We start from the raw sequence: 26,029 nt of genomic DNA, 5'->3' as shown, positions 1-26,029 counted from the left end.
CTGATATTTAGATTGTAGCATTGATATTTTAACCTTTGGGCAAGATGGCGTCTGTGTTCGGCAATGCCGCTGTCAAACTCTGTGTTCTTCTGTTTTATGTTGCATTACCTATTCTGCTGCTGTCTGTGGATGAGATTACAGCTACCTATGTTTACGATTGCCACACTTTACTTCGGATTAAATCAACTATGGAGTTTATGGATGAAACCTGGAAACATTTTCGAGGCTTCCCTCCACCTTTTGGGCGATCAGCTGTTGCCCATTACGTCCCTTGCTTGCCTGTGTCAGGGAAAAACCGGAGCCGCCGTTCCCGGACAAATCGCCATCAGAGGAGACGAGGAAGGAGAGCGGGCATCCAAGTGAGATTACGGAAATATAGGAGTACGTCTGATTTAACGTCCTGCTTGGAGCTCTCAACATTGGATGTTTTTGCTAAGACGGACCTCCAGCTAAATGCACGGCTTCCCCGCACGGGCTTCGTCAGGACGCCGTGTCTGAGAACAGTTTTCCCAGACCATGTGAGTGACCATCTCATTGTCCCACGGTTTATACCAAACGGTAAGAAATCCCGAGGAGTGTGCAGTACAAATTTTCTCACTCTCTTAGACTCTTCTAACATGTGACTGGGCCAACACACAGCGGTGGCCACACCCTGGACCTAATTTTATCACTGGGTCTGGATATCGGCCCAGTTCATTGCAGAGACATTTTTATTAGTGATCATAAAAATCTTTTATTTGATCTCTCTTTTACCTGTGACACTCTACCCTCTGTTTATATGAAGCATTCACGATTTATTAACGACTCTGTGGTAGAAGAATTTATGGAATTGTTTGATAACAATTTATCTGAAACAGATGATATAGATCAGCAGGTGGCCTCCTTCAACTGGCAATGTCAAAAAAGTCTAGATAAAGTGGCTCCTCTTAAAATCAGGAAAGGCTCCACTGTTAAATGCCCGCCCTGGTTCACAGAAGCTATCTGCAGCTTTAGGCGAATGTGCTGTGAAACTGAGCGCCTGTGGAAAATCACAAAACTTGAGGTTCATAAGTTCCACTTAAAATAACTATTATCTACCTTTAATGACATGGTGAAAGACTCAAGAGCCACTTATTTCTCCCAACTACTTGCAGTAGGAAAAAGAAATCCTAAAGTTGTCTTTGATACAGTGAGTAGCATCGTCTCACTGTATCTCAAGATAAGATTAGTTGCCTAAGAGGTAACATAACTCCCTGAGGTAACCCCACCAACCATGATCTTCCACACGCCATAATTATGGAATCTTTCCTCCCAGTTTCTTTAAAAGATCTATCGGAAATACTGACCCAATTGAAACCCTCAACGAGTTCAGCTGATGTCTTACCTACTCATTTATTTTGTAAAGTTTTTGATACCATCGGGCTCTCTGTAGTCACGCTGATAAACTGTTCCTTGCTATCTGGCTCTGTGTCCAGGTGCTTTAAACAGGGGGTTATTCAACCTTTGCTGAAAAAGCCTAACCTGGATCCAACACTTCAGTCAAGCTTCAGGCCCATCTCAAAACTTCCTTTTATCTCTAAAATCTTAGAAAAAGTCGTTTGGCTACAAGTAAAGAAAGCGCTGGAGAAGCATAATATTCTTGATAAATTTCAGTCGGGTTTTAGAAAGTTACACTCTACAGAAACAGCTCTCCTGAAAGTCACAAATGACCTCTTGATGGCTGCAGACAGGGGTGATTGCTCAGTCCTAGTTCTTCTGGACCTCAGCCTTTGATACCGTTGACCATCAGATCTTAATCCAGCGCTTAAATCTTATGGTAGGGATATCTGGATCTGTCCTAAAGTGGTTCACCTCATTTCTGGAGGATAGAACGCTTTTAGTTTCATTGGGAAACTTCCGATCAGATGCGGCTAAGTTTCTATGTGGAATCCCACAAGGTTCAGTTTTAAGCCCCCTGTTATTTTCACTATATATTCTTAATTTAGGCCGGATCATTAGCGGTTTCAAAAATATTTCCTACCATCTGTATGCAGACGACATCCAATTATACATCTCCTTTAAACCTTGGGAATTAGATAAGCTATCCACTCTTATGGACTGTCTTAAGGAAATTAATGTTTGGATGACAAACAATTTTTTGCAGCTGAACGCAGACAAGACCGAGTGCTTAATCCTTGCTCCAGAGAATATCAAGCCCCAAATTAGTCAACATCTGGGTGCCTTTTCATCCTTGATAAAAACTACTGCTCAGAATCTTGGGATAATTTTCGATCAATCTTTGTCTTTCGACGCTCATATTAAATCTGTGACCCGCTCCTGCTTTTTTCATTTAAGAAATATTGCCAAACTCAGGACTATTGTCTCCACAACTGAACTGGAGATGCTTGTCCACACCTTCATTTCCTCCCAGCTAGACTATTGTAATGCACTCTTCTCCTGTGTATCTAAGGCTTCACTAAATCGGCTCCAAGCGGTTCAAAATGCTGCAGCAAGGCTTTTAACCCACAGTAATAAATTTTCCCATATCACGCCTATACTAAAATCCTTGCACTGGCGTCCGGTTGGGTATAGATATAAGTTTAAAATCCTCACATTTACGTTTATGTCTCTACAAGGTGATGCCCCCACCTATATCACGGAGCTCCTCCAACCCTACTCTCCAAAGCGGACTCTTAGATCCACTGATTGTGGTCTTCTATCTATTCCACGGACCCGTTTGAAAACGAAGGGGGATCAGGCTTTTCAAACCCTGGCTCCAATACTGTGGAATGGTTTCCCCCCCCTCCCCCCACGCACCATCGACACTGTGGCTTCTTTTAAGAAACAGCTTAAAACACATCTGTTTAGACAGGCATTTGGGTAATGTTCGTGTACTATTGCTTTGTTTGATATGCTTTTATACTTCCTTTATATTGCTACATTGTTTGTTTGACATGCCTTCATTCCCATGTGAAGCACTTTGTAACAGCTTCTTGTCTTAAAAAGTGCTATATAAATAAATTTTACTTACTTACTTACTCTTATGAGAACCCTGATGTCACTGTCAATTTTACAACAGATCTCAAAACATTTTACTGTAAAGTCCACTAAACAGTTGGTGCTACAGGGAAACTCCCTGGTCTTCATCATCTGAGGACCACAAATGGCACACATTTGATTGGATGTTTCACTGCAGAGTCATTGTTTTTAATTTGTCTGTCCCTCTGGGGGGAAAACCACTCTTATTTTGACAGATCAGTTGCTGCTAATCTGCTAGCACAGTCATACCAATCTCCTGTGTTCTCTACCAGTGTTGTGGCACTCCTTAATATCATTAGCTGCTTCCTCAGTGAGATTCTCATGAACATCCTCCAAAGTCTCTGTCCTCGACTGCAGCTGGTGACGGTAGTTGTTGTTCTAAACCAGCAGCATTTGGAGAAGTGGTCCACGTGCTGTTACATCAAACTCTCAGAGGCTGCAAAGCAAAACAACTTCTCTGCAAGACAGCAGAGTTGCATATAAAAAGAAGAATTAGAGTCACTGAAGACTCATTGCTAACTTTTATGTGTCCCTTCCCCGTCACAAACATTAGCTAAACCCTTATGAGACACTGTCATAACCTCCTGCGTAATAGTTACAGATATATTTTAGTCAAAGACCAACTAACAGGTCAGCATCGCTCTTTTTAGATCCATACTCCAAATGTGTCTAAATATTTAAGTTCATCTTTTACAGTCTGCCTCTGTCAAACACAGTCACCATTTTACTCTCTTACACCGCGGCTGTCGTAGGAAACCTTGAAATCATTCATTCAGTCCGTTACATTCAGATCCGAACACATTACCTCCAATAAAGCGGAGAAATGTCTGCGAATATCTACCGCGAGATGCAACAGCTGATTCATTATCTCAGGAGACCGAGGTCAGTTACAGCAGATATACTCTGCTTCCTTTATTCTTCACTATGATACGGTTGATATGCAAAATTAAATCAACACTTTATACAACTGCTTCTCTGTGAAGCGAGGCTGTCTAGACTGTTAGGACTATGCTCAAAGACTCGGGGCCAAACACAGCAGTTGCTGGTAGCATTACATCAGATCTCTCTCATGTTTTATTTCAGTAACATGAGCTCATGAGTTCTAATAGAGGGTTTGGGGTTGCACGGGTTAAGCTTAACAGTATTATTATAACTCTATTATTTCTCGGTCTGCACCACTGTTGAACAAAAAGAAGGTCGCAGTGGGCCAAGAGCAATGGGCAATTAGCCAGAAAACGCAACACGGTGGTTCAAAATGTGATAAAGCTGCTGTGATTAAGGTTACTGTGTGTGGAGATGGTGCCTGAAATGAACCCAAGACGCTCCAGTCCTGTATGCACCGCGTGCATGTGCCTCACATCAGCGAGCATTTTGTACTTTTTCATATTACATAATGTTTAAACTAGAGCAGGGCGATATGACCAAAAACATTTATCACGATATACATTTGAAAATTGGCGATAACGATATGACTGACGATATAATTGACACAAGACAAAAAACTCCACAACTTTATTAGTGCAAAAAAAACCCCATCAATGTATTTTCACTTAAACAAGCAGCTGTTTTATGTGCATTAAAGTTATATAAAAATGTAACAGTGCAAATTCCTCGCTGACAGTTTAACCAAAAGGCATTTCCAGTGGAAACTGGCCGACATATCCTCAGCATAACCATGTATAATATCCACAAAATTTAAAGAGGTTATACACACACAATCCAGTAATATTATGTTGAAGCACAGTAAGTATCACTCCGCGAGGCTCCTGCCAACGATAGCCGTAATGCTCCGACAATCCATCAAGCGGTGCGGCTTCGTAGCTTAGCAAAGTCGTACTGAAACCTCTGACAGATTTTCGAGCGCCGTGTACATAAAATCGTTTCGAGGTCAGTAAACACAACCAGAATTCATACATAAGGCACACGGGATTACATGGGGCACTGTCGATTTTCAGAAAAATCAAAGGATTGATTTTAATTGTGCCATATTTTCCAAGAAACACAGTAATAATGAACGGCCCGCTAGCATGCGCTACCAAAAATAGTGCTTTGTTCTGTATCTGACGGACGAAAGCCAAACCAGTTCCACACCACTGAAGCTGCAGCATTTTTACAAACCAATTCTGGTTCATCCATTTCATTCAACGATCCGCTTTCGCTCTCCTCATTCTCCATGCCTTTTCCTAGATGTGCGTATGTAAACAAAGGCACTGCGCATGCACGTTTTACCCATATTCTATCGCAATATTTAATTTTCTTATCGTTGCCCAACATTATACCGGTGTTACCGTGAACGGTATGATATGGCCCAGCCCTAGATTAAACTGTTCAAATTATTTAAAACCATGACAAGCTTTCTTATACTGATGCATGATGACAGAATAACAAACCAACAGGCATCAGTGTGGAACTCGAATAGCAAGTTTATCTGTAAGTTGTTTTTTCAGCTCACACAGACTTCAGTCTAACTGTTTTGCTCGACTCTACCCTACAGCCTTGTTGCACCGACTACCTCATTTAGCACGCAATCGATAAAGAGAAATCAAAAACTAGGTATGAAATATTGTAGCAACCCAGGAATAACGGACAGTCGCCATGATTCATTTAGAAGTGATATGTTTTTGTTTTTTTCCATTTATGTTTTAGATTTTGTTTATTGTGGATGTGCGATCTGGCTTCCAGTGTTTGTGTGGCACAGAGGCAAAGAACAGTATTAAAGTGTAGCCACCAATAATCCTGTGGTGATTAATGACTTTTGGCCAGCATTCGTCTTCAAGTCGGTTGTTAATGTTGAATACAATCCCTTTAGTGGGCATGCAGTAGTGGGAAAGGTCATAGCAGGGAAAAATGATCCCCTGTTATAGTGACAGAAGGAGGAAAAAGGCTAAACTTGGGTTATATGGGAAGATGCACCTATATTTTATAGACATAGTTCTACAGCATGCAGGAAAACAACAAACCTGTTTATAGAGATGAAGTAACAGTATAATAGCATGTGTGTCTGCTCCTGTTCTGTCACCACAGAGGATGAATCCTCATATTTGCTTTGGCACAGATTTTACACCAGATCCCTTTCCTGGTACAACCCTCCAATTTATCCAGGACTGGGACCAGCACTGGCCTGAGGCTGGGAGATCGGTCACATTTAAGGCAAATGTGTTAACCGTTGTAACAACCACACAGTAGCTCAGAATCCACAACTCACGGGTGACTGTAATGGGTGAAGTACAGAACCTTTTGGCTGTACTGGATAAACTAATGAGAATAAAATCCACTGAGTAAAACGAATGTGAGCTGCACAGTTTGGGTGAGGAGATCATTGTGTGCATGTTTCACAGAATGGCTCTAAGAAGAGTAGGGATTCTTATGAACGCAGAAAAGTATCAATGAGATGATAAAAAAACATCCATCAGGTGACTTCTGTGGAACCAGCTTCCAGTTTGGATTCAGGAGACAGACACTATCTCTACTTTTAAGATTAGGCTTCAAACTTTCCTTTTTGCTAAAGCATATAGTTAGGGCTGGACCAGGTGACCCTGAATCCTCCCTTAGTTATGCTGCAATAGATGTAGGCTGCCGGGGGATTCCCATGATGCATTGAGTTTTTCCTTTCCAGTCACCTTTCTCACTCACTATGTATTAACAGACCTCTCTGCATTGAATCATATCTGTCATTAATCTCTGTCTCTCTTCCACAGCATGTCTTTATCCTGTCTTCCTTCTCTCACCCAACTGGTCGCAGCAGATGGCCCCGCCCCTCCCTGAGCCTGGTTCTGCCGGAGGTTTCTTCCTGTTAAAAGGGAGTTTTTCCTTCCCACTGTCGCCAAAATGCTGCTCATAGGGGGTCATATGATTGTTGGGTTTTTCTCTGTATCTATGAAGCGCCTTGAGGCGACTTTTGTTGTGATTTGGCGCTATATAAATAAAATTGAATTGAATTGAATTGAATTGAATTGAATTGAATTGGAACAGGTTAAAGGGGCAGACGCCTTGCCGTGGTATGAAGTCGCTGTCCTTCAGCACGATCGGCTAAACCATTCCAGCAGGTGCGCTGGACAGTAATTTCATCCAAATTTACTTGAGGAAATGTTTTTCACATGTGAAGTAACTGTCAGTTGTTACAGTGTCACTCTGTGACCTGAAACTTCCAGAAATAAACATGGAAAAAATATTTGTTTTTGTAAAGCTGGGCATACACGGTGCGATTTTTGGCCCATTTTGAGGCGATTTTTCAGTCATGCGACCGTTTTGGGGGATCGACCCGATTTTCACCTTAATCGCGTGTCGTACATTGTGTAGCATACACAAGAAGCAATTAACACCTCACAACCAGCTCCCGATCAGCAATCGTATGGTCGCAAGAAAATCAAACCTGTTTGAAATCCTGGTCGCCCCTCCTGAGGGTCTCGCACTGTTGAAGAGACCATGCGTCGTGACCTACGAACTTCAGCAGTTTGAGCAGGAGCTGAATAACGGGACTGAAAAGAAATTGCACAGCTTTCGACATATTCCACCTGAATCAGGTTTCCTTCAGTGTCTCCTAATGTCAGTGTTACAGGTACCAACCCACTCCCACATGAGTCAACCAATAGGAAATAAAGTTGCTACTTTCACAGTGTTGTGTATTTGTGCACTTCCAAATCATTAAGAACCAAGTGAGAAATATCAAATATTTTAAAAATGTCTCAGTTTTAACTTGAATAGTTAACACGTAGCTTCACTGCTAGTTGCAAACTTTGGATAACATCAGAGGCCATGTCAGTGTAGAAGCAAGGAGAGCTGGTGGCAGAATTTTTAGACAAAAAAAGTTTTACCTTCCTCTTCTTCTGTTACTTTAGCAAGAGTAGACCAGACGAATGCAGGTTCACAAGAAAGCTTGAACAAGAACAAAGTGCACCATGTGCTAGGTTTCCCATTTCAAAACACTAAATGCATCGCTTCTCAGAGGAAAGTGGTTACTAACCTGGGAGCATAACAGCATCAAATGCAAATCCTTCAGTGCATACAAACAGAATTATTGTTGTCATTAAAGTGTTCAATGAGAAGCAAAATGAAAACTTGATAAAATGTCAAAAATTTAATTCGGAACTGATTGAAGCCCAAAAATGGTCTCTGGAAAGACAAAGGGTCCTCACATTTGGAGGACTTTCCTCTCGAACGCGAACACACAGCCGCGCAGAGGAAAATCCGGAGAGACAGATCAGAGAGTGTGCGAGTTCAGAGAGCTCAGAAAGAGAAAACTAGAATCCACAGCGATACAACTGTTCCTCTGGGCTTTGAACATAAAGTTCACACACTCGAGGAGAACGTGTCTGAATGTGTTTGTATGAACGAAGGAAAGGGAGAGACCAAAAGTGAAAGAAAAATCTGTGTGTCTATGTGCGTGCGTGCGCGTGTGTGTGCACCTGCAGGGTACACGCTAATAACATGCACCACTGAAGCGCACGCAGAGAAGAACTAACAAACCCTGTGCAGGCCCGAGTCCATGTCCTGTCCCAGATTACACCATCTATCTGCATATATAGATACGCGCCCATTTATCTATATGCAACCCCCCATTTGTCCGTGCATCGATCATCGGTTTTGGGCGGTTAACCCACGCTGACACAATAAAGAGAAGCAGGGATGTTCACATTAAAACAGCAGATCCGACAAGCAGACAACAAAAGACGGACAGGACGATGTTTTGAGCTCATGGCTAAATTTAGTGCTTCAGTAATTCGTTGATGACATTTGGAGTTCAGCTGCTATTTACCTGATGATACATCTGCGTTTCAGTTTAACAAAATGTATTATTGTTAATTAATTACACTCTTTTTCTTCCTTCCAAAAAACACATGTGCGTAAACATGCTTATATTCATGTTTATGAGAACCATCCAGCAGCTGTAGGAAATATGACTCTTATCTGTTTGGGGTAAAAAAAAAAAAACAGATAATCAGAGATCAAAGAAGGTCAACTCAGTTCTGAAATGTTAATTAATTTCACTAATTCTACATTTTGGTGCTTACAAGGGGAATTTCCATCACTTTTCACTACATAACATAAAACCATAAAAAGTGTCTTAAATCTGCATTTATTCTAGTGGCCAACAGGGGGCAACGCAAGAGACTCCTTCATACGACACAACAACTGTCTGCCATCTATAATCCAGTTTTGAGATCCTTCCCAGACGCCTTAACGCCCACTCACATCCTGGGCCATCTGACCTCAGGAAATCACATGATAGGGTGGGGCCAGGTTTCACAATGAGCTCACCCGAAACCCTGGCTGATTGTGACCCACACCCGCTTTCACAACTTGGCTCATGTGATTAGGCAGAGGATGATCAGGGGGTCCTTTGTCCCTCTTTGGGGGGAAACTCCCACTGGGTTTAAATCTCCACCATTTGACCTTAGAACTGAAGAAGCTTCTCGGATGAGAGGTGAAACATCTTCAAGCAACTCAAAGAAGTCCACACGCTTTTCTTTCTAAACTCCTTAGACTCCTTCATAACGTTTGGTTTCCAAACACCAAAACGCCAAGAGTCACAATGCTGAACTTGAGGTTTCATAACGGGTGACATCACTGTGGCTACATGCACCTCCACACTCATGTCTATGCTTTCATCATAGTCTGTACATCAGGGGTGGGGAACTCCAGGCCTCAAGGGCCAGTGTCCTGCAGATATCACCCTATTTTGGGGTGTATTATTTCACAACAACAGTCACTTCAAGGCGATTTATATTGTAAATATACTATAATTTACATAAAATATATGGGAATTAATATATTACATGCAAACCACTCAACAAAACTGGAGAACAGACGTATTTGATGGCCTGTTGGTGCAGGTAATATCATTAGTGTGATGTTTGCACTAAAAAGGCTCCATAAGACACCAACACCGCAAACACGAATGAGAAGGTCCAGTTCAGTGACTTTAAGAGCGGTGACGTTGAAACCTGCAGACGTCTGCATCGGCATTTTTAACTTTAAGCTTTATTGCAGTTCAAGAGGGCGAGTCATAAAAATTCACCCACGTCACTTGTCACAAAGGGGAAAATGGCCAAAGCTTTTTTTGTCCGGGCCTGTAAATTATTCTGCTCTAATGGACGATATTTTTAACATGGGAGTATATAAGGGGGACAGTTTTTGGCACTTATATGCTGGCTTCAGTTTTCAGCCCTGAGGTTTCCACTTCCATTTCATAGATTAAATGAAGCCCTAATGCCAAGTTTTTTTCTTTCTGGCTCTAAATGTTGACGCTAAATGTAAATTATTAGGTTCAAAATGAACATAATTCCAAGTGATAATGTTCCCTTTACTCCACATGTATATATCCTAAAAAAAATGTAACCCAGTGTGAAGCAGATTAAAGGAATTGCCTTTGAGATATATACTGTTTTAAGTGTTCACCAACAGAGTCCAAACATTGGTCAGAAAGATTAAAGGCCGCTAAGCAAGGCTTGTTGATGCAGCCATAAAGCTCACAAGGGAGACGTGTACTCCCCAACAGTCGGGCTTAAACCGAATCAAACTATAAACCCTCCAGTGTCTTGCAAAAAAAGAAGAAAAAAAAGATAAAATACAGTCTGCCTTTCCCAGTCTATCAGCCGATAAAGATCTTATTCAAACACTAAAGTGGAGATATTCTGGCTGAGCCGTTAATTTACAGCAAAAGGCTGTAAAACTAGATGAACTTTTGTGATCCCTGAGGAGAAACTGGGTCATTACAGCAGCTCTGAGGCTCAGAGCAAGCAGTGAGATGGTTCACTGTTCAGTAAGCTGAAAACTCTGCCCGCGACGTTATTACACTGAACTCTGCGGTCGATTCGGTCGTAAAGAATTGCAATAATGTGAATTTGACATCTGTTGTACCTATATATCCTTATTTTTGTTGTTTTTCTTCTGACCAAAAATGTCAATAAGTCCAGCAGTGAAATGATCATCCTGCTAGTTTGTCCCTACAATCTCAAATAACCCATCTACTTCTTCCTGAAACACATGCAGCAAACTGCAGTTCCTCATCTCGCCACATGAGGAAAGCTCCAAACATTAGTTGTTTCTTATGAACTTCAATATTAAAATGTAAACTTATTTACAGCCTGCTTGCAAACAATTAAGTTTCTACACCTAATGTATGGAGGTGGAACATATTTATAACTCACAAATTTCATTAAGGCTTAAAGTTATTAAAGCTAAAGGCGTGACCGCTCTGAATGACAGGGGAATGCTGAAACAGGCTCTGTAGCTGGTATCTGTCTCACAGGCATCACCTCAGCCAGTTCCAGTCACTGAGCTGGAGCGCTTAATTGTGCTTATGGTCAATAATATGCAATTATCTGACAAAACATGGCTTGCTGTGTGGTTAATTAACAGCCTGTTCAAGAAATATGTGATCCAGTTTTGCTGAGTTCAATTTTATTTGTATTTCACTTAGCACTAATTAGCAACTCTCCGTGTCTGTGTGATGCACTCGTAGAGTTTATGGATGCAGTGTGCTAAATAAGCTGCCTCCCATTAGCCGCTAATTTAGCATTCCACGCTTTTGTCCAAATGTTGTCACTTCTGGGTTTGAGAATAATCACCAAAAATCTGAAAATAGAGGCTTCAATTTGTGGTGTTCGGCTAAAGGACCAACAACTTGTATAGTAGGAAGCAGGCCCGTTGTGGTGATATGAACATGCTGTTGGCTGAAAGCTTGGGCTGAATTTTGTGAGAAATCTCTGGTTTGATTAAGGGATAGAAATCATTTGTTGGGGTTATTAAAGGTCATGAAAAACACCGCTTTAGAATATTTAATACATGTTTGAACATTTCCTTTTCCAGGGTTCCGACTAGTAGAGACACTGGTGCACATTTTACATGCAGCTGTTTCAGTTTTAAAGCAAGTGGTTGGTTTAAAACTGAAATACTCGTTTTTTAGGAGAGACCAAGCTCGACTATGCATGTTTCAACACTAACGACTACACAAAGTTAAGATTTAAAAAGGGTTTGTTTGGGGGTTTTTAAAAATCGGTTATTTTTCAGCATCTAAGAAATAAAAATCCACTGTATATCCATGCACTTCTGTGCAGTCTGATTCTTGCAAATTAAATGTTTCCATCAATGTTTTAAACTTGAGATTACAGACAAAAACAGAGGTTTTATTCACTGAAGAAGGTACGCAACCAGCCTGAATTTTCAGTGTGTTTTGGACACAAGTCTGGGTTTGCTTGGTTTAAAATTGTTTTTCAACATTTTGGCTGTTTTCACTGATCATTTCCCTCAGCTATAAATCCATCATCTGCTTCTTCTGCAACCCTAACGTGGCATCTCCCTTCATCTGCTCAGTGCTTCTTGTGGCTTTGCAGGGTTACAGATGAACATGTTGCATGTCACAAATGTTCATCAAAAAAAGCCCAAACAACAAATAAATTAAGTGCAGCATGTAAGCTGCTATTTGTAATTCCTTTGATATTTCCTCGCCGCTGCTGGGATGTCAGAATTCGTCAATAAGAGCGTGCAGGTTTGGTTTAAAAGTGAGGAGACGTTAGCTGGTTGCAGAATTAGTGATGTAAATATATTTATATGAGAGATGGTTTACAGTGTGTTTGTGAGCATGCTTTCATTTAACATCAGAATTCATCATACATACATATTCTTCATGCATCCATACCTGCAGAGCACACGGTAACGGCATGCATCGCCGCAGCGCGCGCTCACAGAACATGCGCTGACTACATGCGCTGTCCCAGATATGCAAACACACTCGGAGGACGATTAGGGAGGGGTGAGAAACATGTGTAAGATCTTGTGAACTTTAAATGCAACCCCTCGTCCAGCTTCTTCCCCCATCTGTGTGGATTTTAGGGGAACAATTAAAAGTTAAAGCAGAAACAGCGTGAAGAGAGAAAGGGAGGACTGCAAGTGACAGAGGGGGATCGGGTGACAGGGGCACCTATCAGGAAATGCAAGATCTCTTGACACATACATACACAGACACTGGAAATGTGATTGGCAGCTCCCTCAAGGGCTGTAGTGAATTATTCAGCACAGTGTGACGGACCGACAGACAGGAAAGCATACAGAGAGACAGAGCATCCGTCAGAGACACGGACTGAGAGGGAGACGGACAGACAGGCACGCAGAAGGCTGTGGATCATCAAAACTTCCCTCCAGGCACATTTTTATTCATAATCAATAACTCTATTAAATTTTACATCAACCTACGCGCATTCATAGTCCTGGGACTCTAAATTCTTAAAGAAACATGTTTTGAAATTCGGTGCCTTCCTTCAGCTGCTGCTGACCACCGTGAAGGAAACCAGTTTGTGCATGCAAACATTTAAAAACCAGCCTGCAGTTATCACATCACAATCAACAGCAAAGCCTGGCCAATCAGCTCACAGTTTGCCGTGCATGTTAGCCCAGGACGATGTGTCTCACTTCAATAAAGGCTTCTGGCTAGACTGCTACAGCCGAATGACATATACCTCGTATGGAAGTTTGTGCAGAAACGGGAAAAACAGATTATGATATCTGCGTTTTTACATGATATAAACAGGAAAACTAATAATTAAAAAATTAATTTGTATCAGTTTTTACTGTATCCAGTATTTTCTTGAGTTTATTTCCTCACAGTTTATCTTAAACAAATAAAAACATATAAGCGGGTTAGCATTGGAAAAACCACACTGATGATGTCGAGGTCTGAAAAACTCATGCATAGGGCTGTGCGATATGACCAAAATCTCATATCCTGATATAAGACATTTATCGTCTGACAACGATATAAATCACAAAAGTGTTACATTTTCTGTAGATTCTGTGAATCTCGGCCAGCTCGACTTGCGTGAAGCGTTTGCAGCTGGGCGTCGCGCGCCTGGAGTCGAGTGTTTTGACTGATGCATGTAGCGACGCCATTTTCTTTGTCAGTATTTATTACACGGCGTGCTGCGAGGAAAAGCGTTTTCTAAGGTTTATTTTTAAGCACCTGGCGGCTCTTTTTCTCTTCTCATCGGTAAACACTCTGCATACTATTTAACGTGATTTGTTTTATTTTGAAAAATCTCAACAGGCTCTTCAGCTTTATTGTGAAAGGTTTATGTGGAAAACAAGTGGATGGCAGAGCCACGTTGCTAACGACAACGCATAAAAGCAGTCGCTTGTCTGTCTGTAGTGTGGTTATTTTTAATTATAAGAGAAAGTGACAGTGACCATCAAAACGATTAAAAACATTGCTGTAAACAGTTTATTTTGTGACACCACAAAACAAACGATAGACGTTTTATATCGTTATATCGAACAGCCCTACTCGTCTAACATGATACACTTGGTGTTAGAGGCTTAAGGTGTTTTGGGTCGACACTGTTTAGGACGTGATTTTTAGTGGAGCCCATATTTAAATTATGTCCTGAAATCAGCAGCTCACACTGGAGGATCTTCCATTAAGCTTAGTAAGGTTCACTGGCTAACCTAAACCATATTTTATGCAGATATTTTCCCATAGAAACAGTGCCTGTGAATTTCATAGAAACAAACTGGCAAAATCAGGAAAATCTTTTACTCGAGGGTTTCAATCGTATTTTCAGTAGAGAAACGTTCACTTGAGTTGAGCCACAGATCTGAGATCGAGATCGTGTTTCCAAATGTGTGGTTTGTACTTCTTAAAACACTCCTGTGCAGGTTCTGATGCCAGAGACAAAACAGCTGCTTAAAAGGAGCCATTTGACTTTTTCTAATTCTATCATTACGTCCATCTGTTGGGCTGCATTTCAGCCTGACTTTCATGGTTCTCTAGTTCTTTTCCCTACAGGCCGCTGGATGCTGCAGGATCACGCCCTAAGGGCAAAAGAAAATGCAGAAAAGCTGTGAAAAAATAGAAATAATTCCAGCGCTGTCAGAGGAAATGACTTTACAGAGGAAACCCCCCGAAACCAGAGTAGAAAGCTAAAAGAGTAAAACAGAGCTCCAGCTGTCTAATCCATATGATATTTATGGCGACACAGGCTTAAATTTACATGACAGCACATTGTCTTAAATTGCCCCGTCTCTCTCTGTCTCAGCAGAAATGAAAGAAACAGCTGCTATTTCTTGTTTACCATCCAATCAGCATATCAGAAGCTTCAAACAACAGAAGAGCTATCACTTCAAGTCATGTTCTTTTAGTGGGTCAAGGAATAGCAAGAGACCTCAAAACTTCCTTTAAATCACAGATCAGACAAAGAAACTGAGACTGAACCTGAAAGACTTGCAGATGCGGAGAATCCTGAGAACCTTCAGGTTTTCTTGAAGTTAAATAAAGGATATTTTCTTTATAGTCGAAACTGGTGTGAACATGCTGTCAAAACATACATTAGTAAGTCAGAAAAATTCTTCTTATCACAGGTTAAATGAAGTTCTTCTCGGCTGTGATTAAACACTGAAGTAGGAGGACAACATGCAAATGCGTGTTTCTACAAATTATTATTTTTATTTTTGTGCGTAATATTACTTCATGCAGTCGAGCTCAACCGCAATCCCACTGCAAGATCTGACAGCAGCTTATTTTAATACCAGCTCACATCAGCTGATAGCTCCACTTAGGTCATCTCCTAAACATTCAGCTGTCCTGCCCATGCCTGTAGGCTGTAAGCTGCTTTGCAACCCGCCTACATAATAGCTCCTGTTCATGACATGTCAGAAATGCCGTCATTGTCTGCAGTGAAATGTTATTAAATTATATTAAATTAAATCATTATACCATATTATTTATTTGGAACAAAAAACATATGTTCAATCAGCTCCATGAACATCTCTCATCTTTCAGCCCCAGTTTGTGCTCCTCTTAATTCCTTAGGGGTTTACGTTAAAAACAAATTCTCCACAGTGGACCAGTTTTAGCTCAAAAGCTCCCATTTTTGGAAAGATGAGTAGTGTAGGTTCCCACGCATTTATGCCAAGACAGATTGCGTGTGGAGGAAGAACACAGACCAGAAAGGACTCAGATGAAATCTTTTACGTCGTATATTATTTTGATTTTTTCCTCATAGAGTTTATTAAGGCAGCCCTCCTAATTATTAATGGTGATTCATTGTAGCATTTCTTTTATTTTTATTATCCTTTTTCAAAGAAAACACCATCTGCAATTGATATACTGGTTGCTTTTATCATTCATTTGTTGCTGGCTGGCAAGCACCAGCACTTCCCATCCTTAGTTTCCTACCAACCAGATGACCGGGTCACTCTGCTCTCTTTGATTTGCTCCTGAAGTAAACTTCTGTCCAAGAGAGAGCTGATTATACCTCTAATATTTTAAATTTCATTTCATAACACAAACACATGCCTCTCACTGACCTTTTCTTAAAAGCTGAAAATCAGCCCCGTGTTTTGAAGAACTTAAACGTTTTTAAAGATTAAACTTTTTCTGAGATCTCACCACCACCCACAGCAATATTTAAATATTTCTAGCTGTGAGCTATAAAAGAAATGAGGCTTTTCTTCTGTGGCACAACTACGACCATTTAAAGCCAATTTAAAAATCAGGCTGATTTTCTATACATGCTGACTCTCGTTATGATGCTTTGTCCAAGAACTGCGGTACTCAGCACACAGAGCAAAATCAAAACCTGCTTAGAATTTGAGTTTGTAGGAGGAATTATTACAACACTGGGCCTCAGCTGCGAATCAAAACTCACAACTGTGAAAGCAAAGATTGGAAGAGAAAGTGCCGCACCAACGCACGCTTCTTTAAGAGGGTCGCCACGTTCGGCTCAGCAACAGCTCAGGTTTGGGGAAGATCGCTGATCGGCGTTGAAGGGCTTCGTTAAATAAGGCGATGTTAAGATAAACACTAAAAGAACAGGAGGACACGAAGCCTGAAACACTTTATCTGCTTCCACTTGCGTGAATGAAAGGTTGGCAAATAGCTTTGGGGTCTGAAAAATGCCAACTCATTTTTTCACAAGTACACAGAAGGCCACAGATTACAAAGCAAAAGACCCGACAGCTGGACCTGCTAACATCTTTTATTGACACTCTTCTTCTCTTGTTACCCTCTCCAACCAATGGGGAGTCCCTGAGTGACAGACCCTGAAATTAAAATGAAAAGTAAGAGCAATAATCACTGTGAGTCACTTCATTTGTGAATGAACAGTGAGGCAGCCTCTCCTCGAACGCTCACACACACAGATTTGAATGATTCAGCGTATTGAGCTACACTGCGGCTGCCAGTTAGTCACTCGGGCTGATTATCAGCCGTGTTCGTCCAGCCGTGGCCAGCAGTCACCTGAGCTGAGTGTCCATTTGGAAATGATTCAGTCACTTCTCTCTAGGATTGATTGATCCGGTCTGGCACAGACAGGAACCGATTGGATCGTCCTAAAAAACTGCAATGCTTGCTGACCACTGAAATCAAAGCTGGACCGGAGCTGATGCTTCGTCAGTCCGTCCACAAATGTCAAGGCTCTTCATGTCTGATGGTACCTTTTGAAACCATCAACACTTAAAATATATCCTGCACTTTTCTTGATGACAGGTGCATAAGATCAGAAAGAAAATCACAAATTCTCTTTGAGGACAAAACATTTAGGACCTCAGACATTCAACGAGCAAACTGCATATGAACAAACAGCAAATAACACTCATCACATATTCATATATCTGTCATCTGCAGCTGTCCAGCTAAATTCGATCAGGAGACGTTAGAAACATCTCCTAATATGCATAAAAACTGACACAATATAGCCCATAACTGAATATAAACGAGCAACCTCTGGGGCTGAAAGTGTCAATAACTGCAATTTCTTGAATGGCCACTTGGGGCAGGCTCCACGAGTGAGTCGATCTGTTTAACTTGTTTAAAAACAATTCTGGTCGCCTGTTTCCTGTATTGAGTTTAACTTGACTTGTCTCATTATCCCTGATCTGTACTCTGTGTGTTTCCCACCTGTTTTCCTGGCCTCACTGCCTTGTGTATTTATTGTCAGTGTCTCTCTTTGCCATGTGATCCCACTTTGCTGTGTGCTCCCCTGCTCTGTGTTCCTTGACTCCATGATTCCTAGTATTTAGTTTTCCTGGTCTCATTCCCGTGTGTGGGGTTTTTGGACGGCAATGAAGCTGCATTTTGAGTTTATGCCGTCTGCCTGCCACACAGCCCTCTGAGGGACAGGCAGTCTTCAGGCATTGTGAAATATACCAAAGGGAGTCCAATGTTAGGTTCTAGCAGTAAGTACCACTGACTGCAGTTATCAGGAAGATGACTGTTTCAGTCCTCTCGTAGTGTTCGTGATCAACTCCAAACATAAACATACAAAATCCGAGTAAACTGTTGCAAAAGTGTTTCACGTCTTTCCAGCTTCAGTAGGAAATCCCCTGGAGTTCTCAGAAAACCTTTTTAACAAACCCCCAGATAAAGAAATGTGACCTTGCTGCTTTCATCTGGATTTTAAATGTAGATGAGGGAAAAAAGATAAACAGCCGAGTCTCCACTTTAGAAAAGGTGAGTCGACCTTGATTCCAAACCTGACGTGTCTTTCTACTGAAAGGCATTGTGGGTTCTGGTCCGGCACTTGCAGCTGTCAATAGCGGTCTGTATCTCTTAAGAAGGATTTTCCCCCACACAGTTGTTGAACACCACGGGTAAATGACAGCCTGACCTACACCTCATGTTTCAGGTCAATAAAAGCCTCTGCTTTCACTGTGCTGCTGCAAACATCTGCACAGTGAGATCAGGGACATTCAGGAAGATGTCTAAAACTGGCTTCGGTCTTTCTATCAGTGTTTACACACATTTAGACGGATTCATCCTCTAACGACTGACAGTTAAACACAAAACAATACCAGTAAAGATAAAGGTCAGCAAAGCTGGGGATTGTTCTTTGATTGGGCTTCATAAAATAAAATCCTAAGAACCAGGTAGATGTTTGCTCATAACTTCTCACAGAAATTTCAATAAAGGGCAGTTTGAGGAAATTAAACCGACTTGTACAAACAGTTCATATGGTGCTCTATACACAGTAGAACACCTCAAAGTGTTGAGGGTTAAATAGAGATTAGTGATGCATTTGATACTTCTGACCGTCTGTCAACTTTACTAAATCTAATTTACGCAGCAGGGACTGAGAAAAGCTTCGGTACCAAGATAATGATGAACTGTTGGATGGCTGTGATTGTTAGGGCAGCTTTTCCTCGAGACATGGAGCAGGTTTTCCACTAATTGGGATGTCGGATGTTCGATTTGCAGCTCCTGCAGGCAAAGTGACTTTGGGGAAGATACTGAACATCCCCCCCAAAAAAAGTGCTCGTAGTAGTCGTGTAATAATATATAAACACACCATTTTTATCTGACAGTTTCTCAACCACTAGTTTGTTTAGCCTTTAACAGGACACTGTTATCTTTATCCTTATATGCTGCCATTGTGATGTGTAGTGAGAGTAGGGACCAGGAGCAAGAGAACCTGGAGAGGTGGAGGTGTGGACTGGAAAAAAGAGGAAGGGTGGTAACAAGGCCCGCTGTGATGTACGGTTCAGAGAAGGTGGTGCTTAAAAAAAGATTCAGGACTGACAGTGTTAAGATTTTCATTCAGAGTGATGAAGATAGAGAAGATTACAGCTGATTATATATATATGGAGACAGAGTTAGAAAACCAATGATCAAACTGAGATGGTTTGGACACATGCAGAGGAGAGATGGATGATATATTGGGAAAAGGATGCTGAATATGGAGCTCCCTGGCAGGAGGAAAAGAGGAAGATCACAGGGAAGAGGATGCTTGGATTTCATGAGATGGTCCACTGTGGCAAGCCCAGAGAGAGCAGCCAGAAAATATATATGTGCATGTGGACACACCCTTTGGTGTCATCAATCATATATGTGCCACATGATCCTGCAGGTACCTACTGATTCCCCCCTTAAACTGCTAATGCTGTGTTCCAGTGTGCTGCAAACTCACTAACTTGCCTTTCCACAGATTTGTATAAGTGGTCTAAAACGGGCAAATGTACAGACTGTCATCGAGGTTATGAGTGTAGCTAACAGGTTGTCAGACACTTTGCACATTCAACCATCCAAACAAACTCTAACATCTTTTTTTCTGAGACCGCTACAATAATATCACAACAATATCACGATCCATTCAAATCTGACCACTGGCTATGAAGACAATAAACAAATATTTTTCACCTGACTGTTTTTTAATCTTTCATTTTCACAGAAAGAGATAAAAGTTGCATTTGTGTAGTGAAGGAAATCATAATGAGCAGTGAAAAGGCAAACTGGTGTAAATGTCCCAAATACCTGCGAGCTCCTGTGTGTTATTTGGACAATGAATGTTACTTGCGGCCTGTTATCTGCTGCCAAAGCCAAACTTCAGCCTGCCTGTGTAATTTCATCAGCTTCCCCCCAGAATGCCTGCGATGTTGACTTTCATTCTATCAAAATGCATTTCACAGGCATACGTTAGGTTTCATACTGCAATAATCAAATCCTAATAATCACACTGGAGGGAAAACATCTTGAATTCACTTCCGCCTTGAAGAAATCTCAGCTTCTCAAACGTAAACCTGCAGTCAGAGTCGAGTCATCGACAGTCTGAGCCCAGCCCGACTCTCCCGGCAGCAACTACCCCATTAAAACCAACTTATTCTCATTCTCCAGCTCTCAGCATCTTATTGTTGTTCATTAATGCGCTTCATTACAGAGTCTGCATGTAATTATACTCATATGAATTCCCGCATGCTCTTTTTTTCCCCTGAAATAATTGATGTTCTGTGAATCTCCATTTAATCTCCTGTTTTTCCGTGTTTGTCTACGGAGGTTCGGAGGCGAGCTGCCGCCCACCGCCCTCGCCTAAAGGATGATTCAGTCGGCCCGTCTGAGTTAGCGGACCTTTCTACTCAGTGAAAATCTAAGAAGCTATTTTCAATCTTTTTGGAAATTATGCAGTCACAATAAAATGTGTCTTTGAATAAGACACTGGTCCGGTTCTTCAAAGTGTCAGATTTTTGTTATATGGGAGTAAATCAAAGGCACCGGCCGCTCGTCGTGTACAAATTTCAGTTTGTTTTCCTGAAAGCTGAAATAAATCATGCAACAAGAACAAGCAAAAAATTGCTCTGTTGAATTGTCAGCCTTCTTGTTGCTGGAAAATATCATTTTTCATTGTTGCACAACTGAGACGCTTTTCTGTAGAACAATGCAGCGAGTGTTTGTGCGCTTCTTTTAAATCTTTCTTTGTTACAAACAAATGTTTTTTGGGTTTTTACTACACTATTCAAGTCTTGGGTCTGACTTCAGGATATTTTTTCTATCATCTCAGTCATGTCTCGATCCAGCTGGTGTTTTGACTGTAACTTGCTTCACCCTCAGGTCTTTGCTTTCCCTTCAGTCTCTCCTTTTTATTCGCCTCGATCTATCTGGCCAGTGTTACTTACTGCTCTTGGAACAGATGATACGAGTTGCTCTGCAGTCGGTAAACAGGTTCTACTATTAAAAAAAAGAGAGATCCCACTGGTAACCAGTTAAGCGGGTTATTATGACCCATAATTACTTCCTAGTGTGACTGGCGTCTCTAATGGCTGCAGTAATTATGAGGGAAGCATGCGGGTTAGGACTGCTGGTATTTCAAGGCAATTTCTGCAGGATTTTTGTTTCACCTTGACGGTTTAGTGCACTTCCTTCTTGAGAATCAACATGGTAAACAATTAACTTGTGATAATGGTGCTGGCTTCGTGTTTTTGTGTTGACCTCGAGCTGAGAGTTGTACACTGATGCGGGCTTACTGCTCAGACGGACCCTCAAAGCACTGAGAATAATTGTGCTGCATGCTCACATAGCTCTGGGTCTGTTGGTCTGACAGTGGAAACATATGTTTAAAAAAACAGAAAGAGAGCCATTCAGACACCTCTAGGATGAGTAAAATTACAAAGGGACCAAGGTACCAGGAGAGGGTTACCGAGGTAGCCACGCCTGGGGGGAGGTGTTTGAGGGAGAGTGCCTGGTAGCTGGGGCTTAGCACGTGGGGTCCAGCCGGGCACAGCCCAAAGAAGCAACATGGGCTCTCCCTCCTGTGGGCGCACTACCTGCAGGAGGCACCGTAGAGCTTCAGAGCCATATGGATTTGATGGTGGAGCAGATGCCCTGGTGGTCTGACCACTAAAAAAGAACTGACTTCAGGTTTTCTTTGGCTCCTGTATTTTATACTTAGATACTTTTGTGTTTTGTGGTGTGCTGCATTAAGTAAAGGATTATGCTATATTTAAAAGGCTGCTTGAGAGACATGCACCTCAAATGAGACGCACGATAAATGGACTGGAGCTTATCTACTGCTTTTTTACTCGAGCACTCAGAGTACTTTTAGCAGCATGTCTCATTCACACAAGTGCTTTTTCACAACAGCCACACACATCCACACTCCAGCGATCGCATCTAAAGGAACCTGGGTTCAGTATCTTGCCCAGGGACCTTACAATATAATAATATAACCTTACATTATGCAGTGCCTAGAGGTGACTGCAATTACGTGAGTGTAATCGAGTTTAATTCAATTGAACTGAATTAAAATGTTATAGTAAAAAAGTTCCTTCTACTCTACTAACTGGTAATGGTTGAGCTGGTTGTGGCAGAGCTACAGGAAGGTGCTTTAGTCCAGTTATCAGCAGCTTAGAGGTTTGAAGAGTCCAGAGTTTAATCTGTGATGTTTTATGATTATCTGTAAAACATTAAAGAAGGAAAATGTCTTTTATGTCTTTTTCAGACTTTTCCCTACACATTTATTTGTAATTGTTTTTTGTATTTTCATCTGTTTGTCACTGTTTTTATTTATTGTACTTTGCCTGACTTGATAAATATGTGGTAATACAACTGGGTTACTTGATTACAGCACTTTGTAATTGTCACCACACATAAATTTGTAAACATCTAAATGTCTTATGTTGTAATTAGAATATATTTCATTTTGACTCTGGCAGCGTTCACAAAAACTTGTTTCATAATGTTTTTTTCACATTTGAAATGAACACACAACTTCATGTGTGAGTCTGATGTATTATATACACAGTGCTTCACGTTGTCTAACAAAAAAAAGGTCTTTCATTTCTAGAGATTTGGGTTATGTGAAACTTCCATATTCGAGTCAACCCTTTTGCACCCAGCAAAAACTTCTTGAAAAGACGACTTTGTCAGATGTCTCGAGTACGTCGAGATTTGAAGAGCGAGAGGTGAAAAGACGTCTTTTCGGGTCAGTGAAAAGACACGCCTTCACTTCTAAATTTAGTTAAAAGTGAAAAGACACCTCTTCTTTCTCAGCACATCTGCAGACTCCTCAGCCAACCATCAGACTGTAACCCGGAGCGTCCTGTGAGGCAGTGTGACTCCATGTTTCAGGTTTTGACTGTCCAGGCACGTGCGAATAAGCTCACCATCCAACACTCAAAGAGACCCAACCCAAAACTTGATTTACATACAGATATATGAACATTTATAAATAATTTTTTTATAGTTTAAAAAATGCTGTTTTGTAAAACTAGTCTGTGTAGCCACAGTGAAAAAAACTGTAGCTGTCTGATTGGTCGAAAAAAGGAGTTTACAAAGAAGGCGACTCGACTTCTTTAGGTTTGGTGAAGGTGTTTAACCTCTGATCCAAGAGGCTTCTTCAGTTCTAAAACTAATAACGTGCAGACTCCCAGGTATTTAAACCCTGGTGGATGCTGTGCCCACTATTAATGCTCCAAACTCCTAAGACTACCATGGGCTGGATGACTGAGAAGCTACACAGTCAATCAAATGCTGTGTTTAAAATATATAAATTCTACAACAAGGTTGGATGTGAGGTTTAGAGTTCTTTCTGGTATAATATCTGTGTTTCATCTTTCACTTTTACTTTCAAACTTCTTTTGACTGGTTAACCAGATTTTTCAACATAAATGGACTTTTGGTGCATGATGGGTAAAGTCTAACAGAGTTAAAGTAACAGGAAAGGAAATCAGTTTGAAATGTGTTGTGGGAATGCTCGTTTAAAGATTCAGCCCATACATTTTAACCAGCCCAAACTACTCTGCTTGTAAAAGAAGGGGAAAAAGATCCAGTGTGGAAATCACTGACATGACAAGCAGCCAGAGGAGAGCAGCAGCGAGGTCTAAACCACAGCGCCTTGATAATGTTCCTGTCAACATATCAGGACCATGACAGTCGGAGGCATCGGGGGGCAGAAACTACATGTTGGAGCTGTATGCAGCCGTGCAGCTGCTGTCACAGGCGGGACTGGAGTGGCAGGTGGACCAAAAGGTTCAGTTCAGGGGAGCTCAACGCATTTTTACGACTGTTTAAAGTTGTGCGTGAACGTGGGTACTACACGGCAGCTTTGGAGGAAGGAGTCGCGCTGTCTTCGTTTATTTCTGCACATGGAAGAGAGACGGAACATTTCGGACACATGCACATGCGATGACGCGCGCGCACACACATCGAGAGCCTAAACACACAGACACACTTTCTGGCACACACATGGAGATCTCCGTGCAGGATAGCGTTGAGAACGCATTGCCAGCGCACATATTACGCACACAGAAGTGCGCTTTGCACACACACACGCGCGCACATGCACGCAAGCACGCCCCTCTCGCTCTCCACGCCACTCCAGCGGTCCTACCTCCACACTTGCCCCAGGTGCAGGACGTGAAGCACGGTCTGAAAGACCCACATACAGACGGTGCAGCACCTCCAGGGGGTCCCGACTCTCCCCGCCGTCGCTGGCGGGGCAGAGGACGCGTACACCGGTGTAACATTCGCGGCGTTCACCGCCACCGCGCTCCCGCCGCGCTGGTCGCTGTCCTTGGTGCTTAGAGTGCCGTCTCCCGCCGCGGCTGCTCCGCCTGCCGCTGCTCCGCTCCCGCTGCAGCTCGCTGCTCCTCCTTCCCCGCCGCTCAGCTCCGCGTAGTCGTACACGAACCACCTGAAACTCAGCACCTGCACGACAGCCGAGGGCACCACGACAAAGACGAGCGTCAAGCCGAACCACCAGTTTTCGCCTCTCAGGTAGTAGTCGGCAGCCAGCCACAGGTCGGTCGCGCCGTCGGAGAAAAAGACGAGCAGGGCGCAGAGCACCCAGCAGCAGTCCAGCAGGGTGTAGGGCTTCCCGCCGGCGGCGGTGCAGCGGGGCCGGGCGGCGGGGTTCCCCGGCTCCGAGAGGCTCCTGGGCGTGTTGTCATCTTCCACAGACACCGCTGCTCCATCCGACTTAGCGGCCATGTTGGTTAGGATAGGAGAGAAAGACAGAGAAAGAGGTGGGGAAACGGGAGAGAGAGTGAGAGAAAGCGAGGGAGAGGGAGAAGGGAGGGGGCTGGCTGTTTGCAGGAGAGAGTGTGAGAGATTACATCATAACTAGCCTCATCATCAGCCAATTAATTGCGAGGCATCATTACTAAGAGCGCTTTTAACACCGTGACACCAGCGCGATGTTTTCGGGACAACCAGCGTGCAGGCAGACAGTCCCGCAAATAATTACGACCTGCGGGGTTGTGCTTTTAAACCTATTATCGAATCTGCCCTACCTCCGCAGCACCAGCGCACATGTTACACTCACATTAAGGTAATTTTGCATGCACCATATGAGTTAACGACTTAGCTGGCTACTGTCAGTGAAGGACTCAGCGTTTTTATGCACATTCAATCTGCCTTCAGGCAGTAAATGTTAAATGTCCTGTGCTTTCACTCAAAAACCACGACCCCTTGATCATTAAGACACTGGGTGGCTTTGCACTCAGCGGTCTTTACGGCAGTAGTTCGACTGACATCATTTGGGTTTATCATCGAGAGAAAGCAGAGCAGAGGAAGCTGCTTCACATTCAGACAGATGTTTAGGAGCTCTTAAGTAAAACTACAGTCTTGCCACAGTCTGGGGCGGAAAGGTTAAAGGGTTACGCTCAGTTTTTTAAATAATTTTTGTCTGGGTTCTTCTCTGCATACACTCAGCAGCAGTTTCACAGGCTCGTTTTATCCTCTCAGAGTAACAAGCCACAGTCTGGATGATGATTTTTATTTGTATGAGGGACACAGTGACACACGTGTCATGACAATATGACAGACAATAGCAAG

At 42.3% G+C, this 26,029-nt stretch overlaps 1 protein-coding gene across 1 annotated transcript in view; it reads right to left on the bottom strand.

The window, feature by feature from the left end:
* LOC102297110 (XK-related protein 7) overlaps positions 1-25,245 on the bottom strand; it is a 104,325-nt gene extending 79,080 nt beyond the window's left edge. Inside the window, exon 1 of the mRNA XM_005931100.3 lies at positions 24,585-25,245. Within this exon, the coding sequence (XP_005931162.1) occupies positions 24,585-25,183 (599 nt within the window). The 5' untranslated portion in view covers positions 25,184-25,245. The remainder of the gene's footprint in view (positions 1-24,584) is intronic.
* Positions 25,246-26,029: the final 784 nt, after the last annotated feature.

Source organism: Haplochromis burtoni, unplaced genomic scaffold (genome assembly GCF_018398535.1).
Source record: "Haplochromis burtoni strain Fernald_Lab_line unplaced genomic scaffold, NCSU_Asbu1 Contig_138, whole genome shotgun sequence".
NCBI classification, from domain to species: domain Eukaryota; kingdom Metazoa; phylum Chordata; class Actinopteri; order Cichliformes; family Cichlidae; genus Haplochromis; species Haplochromis burtoni.
The sequence above is the reverse complement of the archived record's forward strand: the minus strand, read 5'-3'. Positions and strand labels throughout refer to the sequence as shown.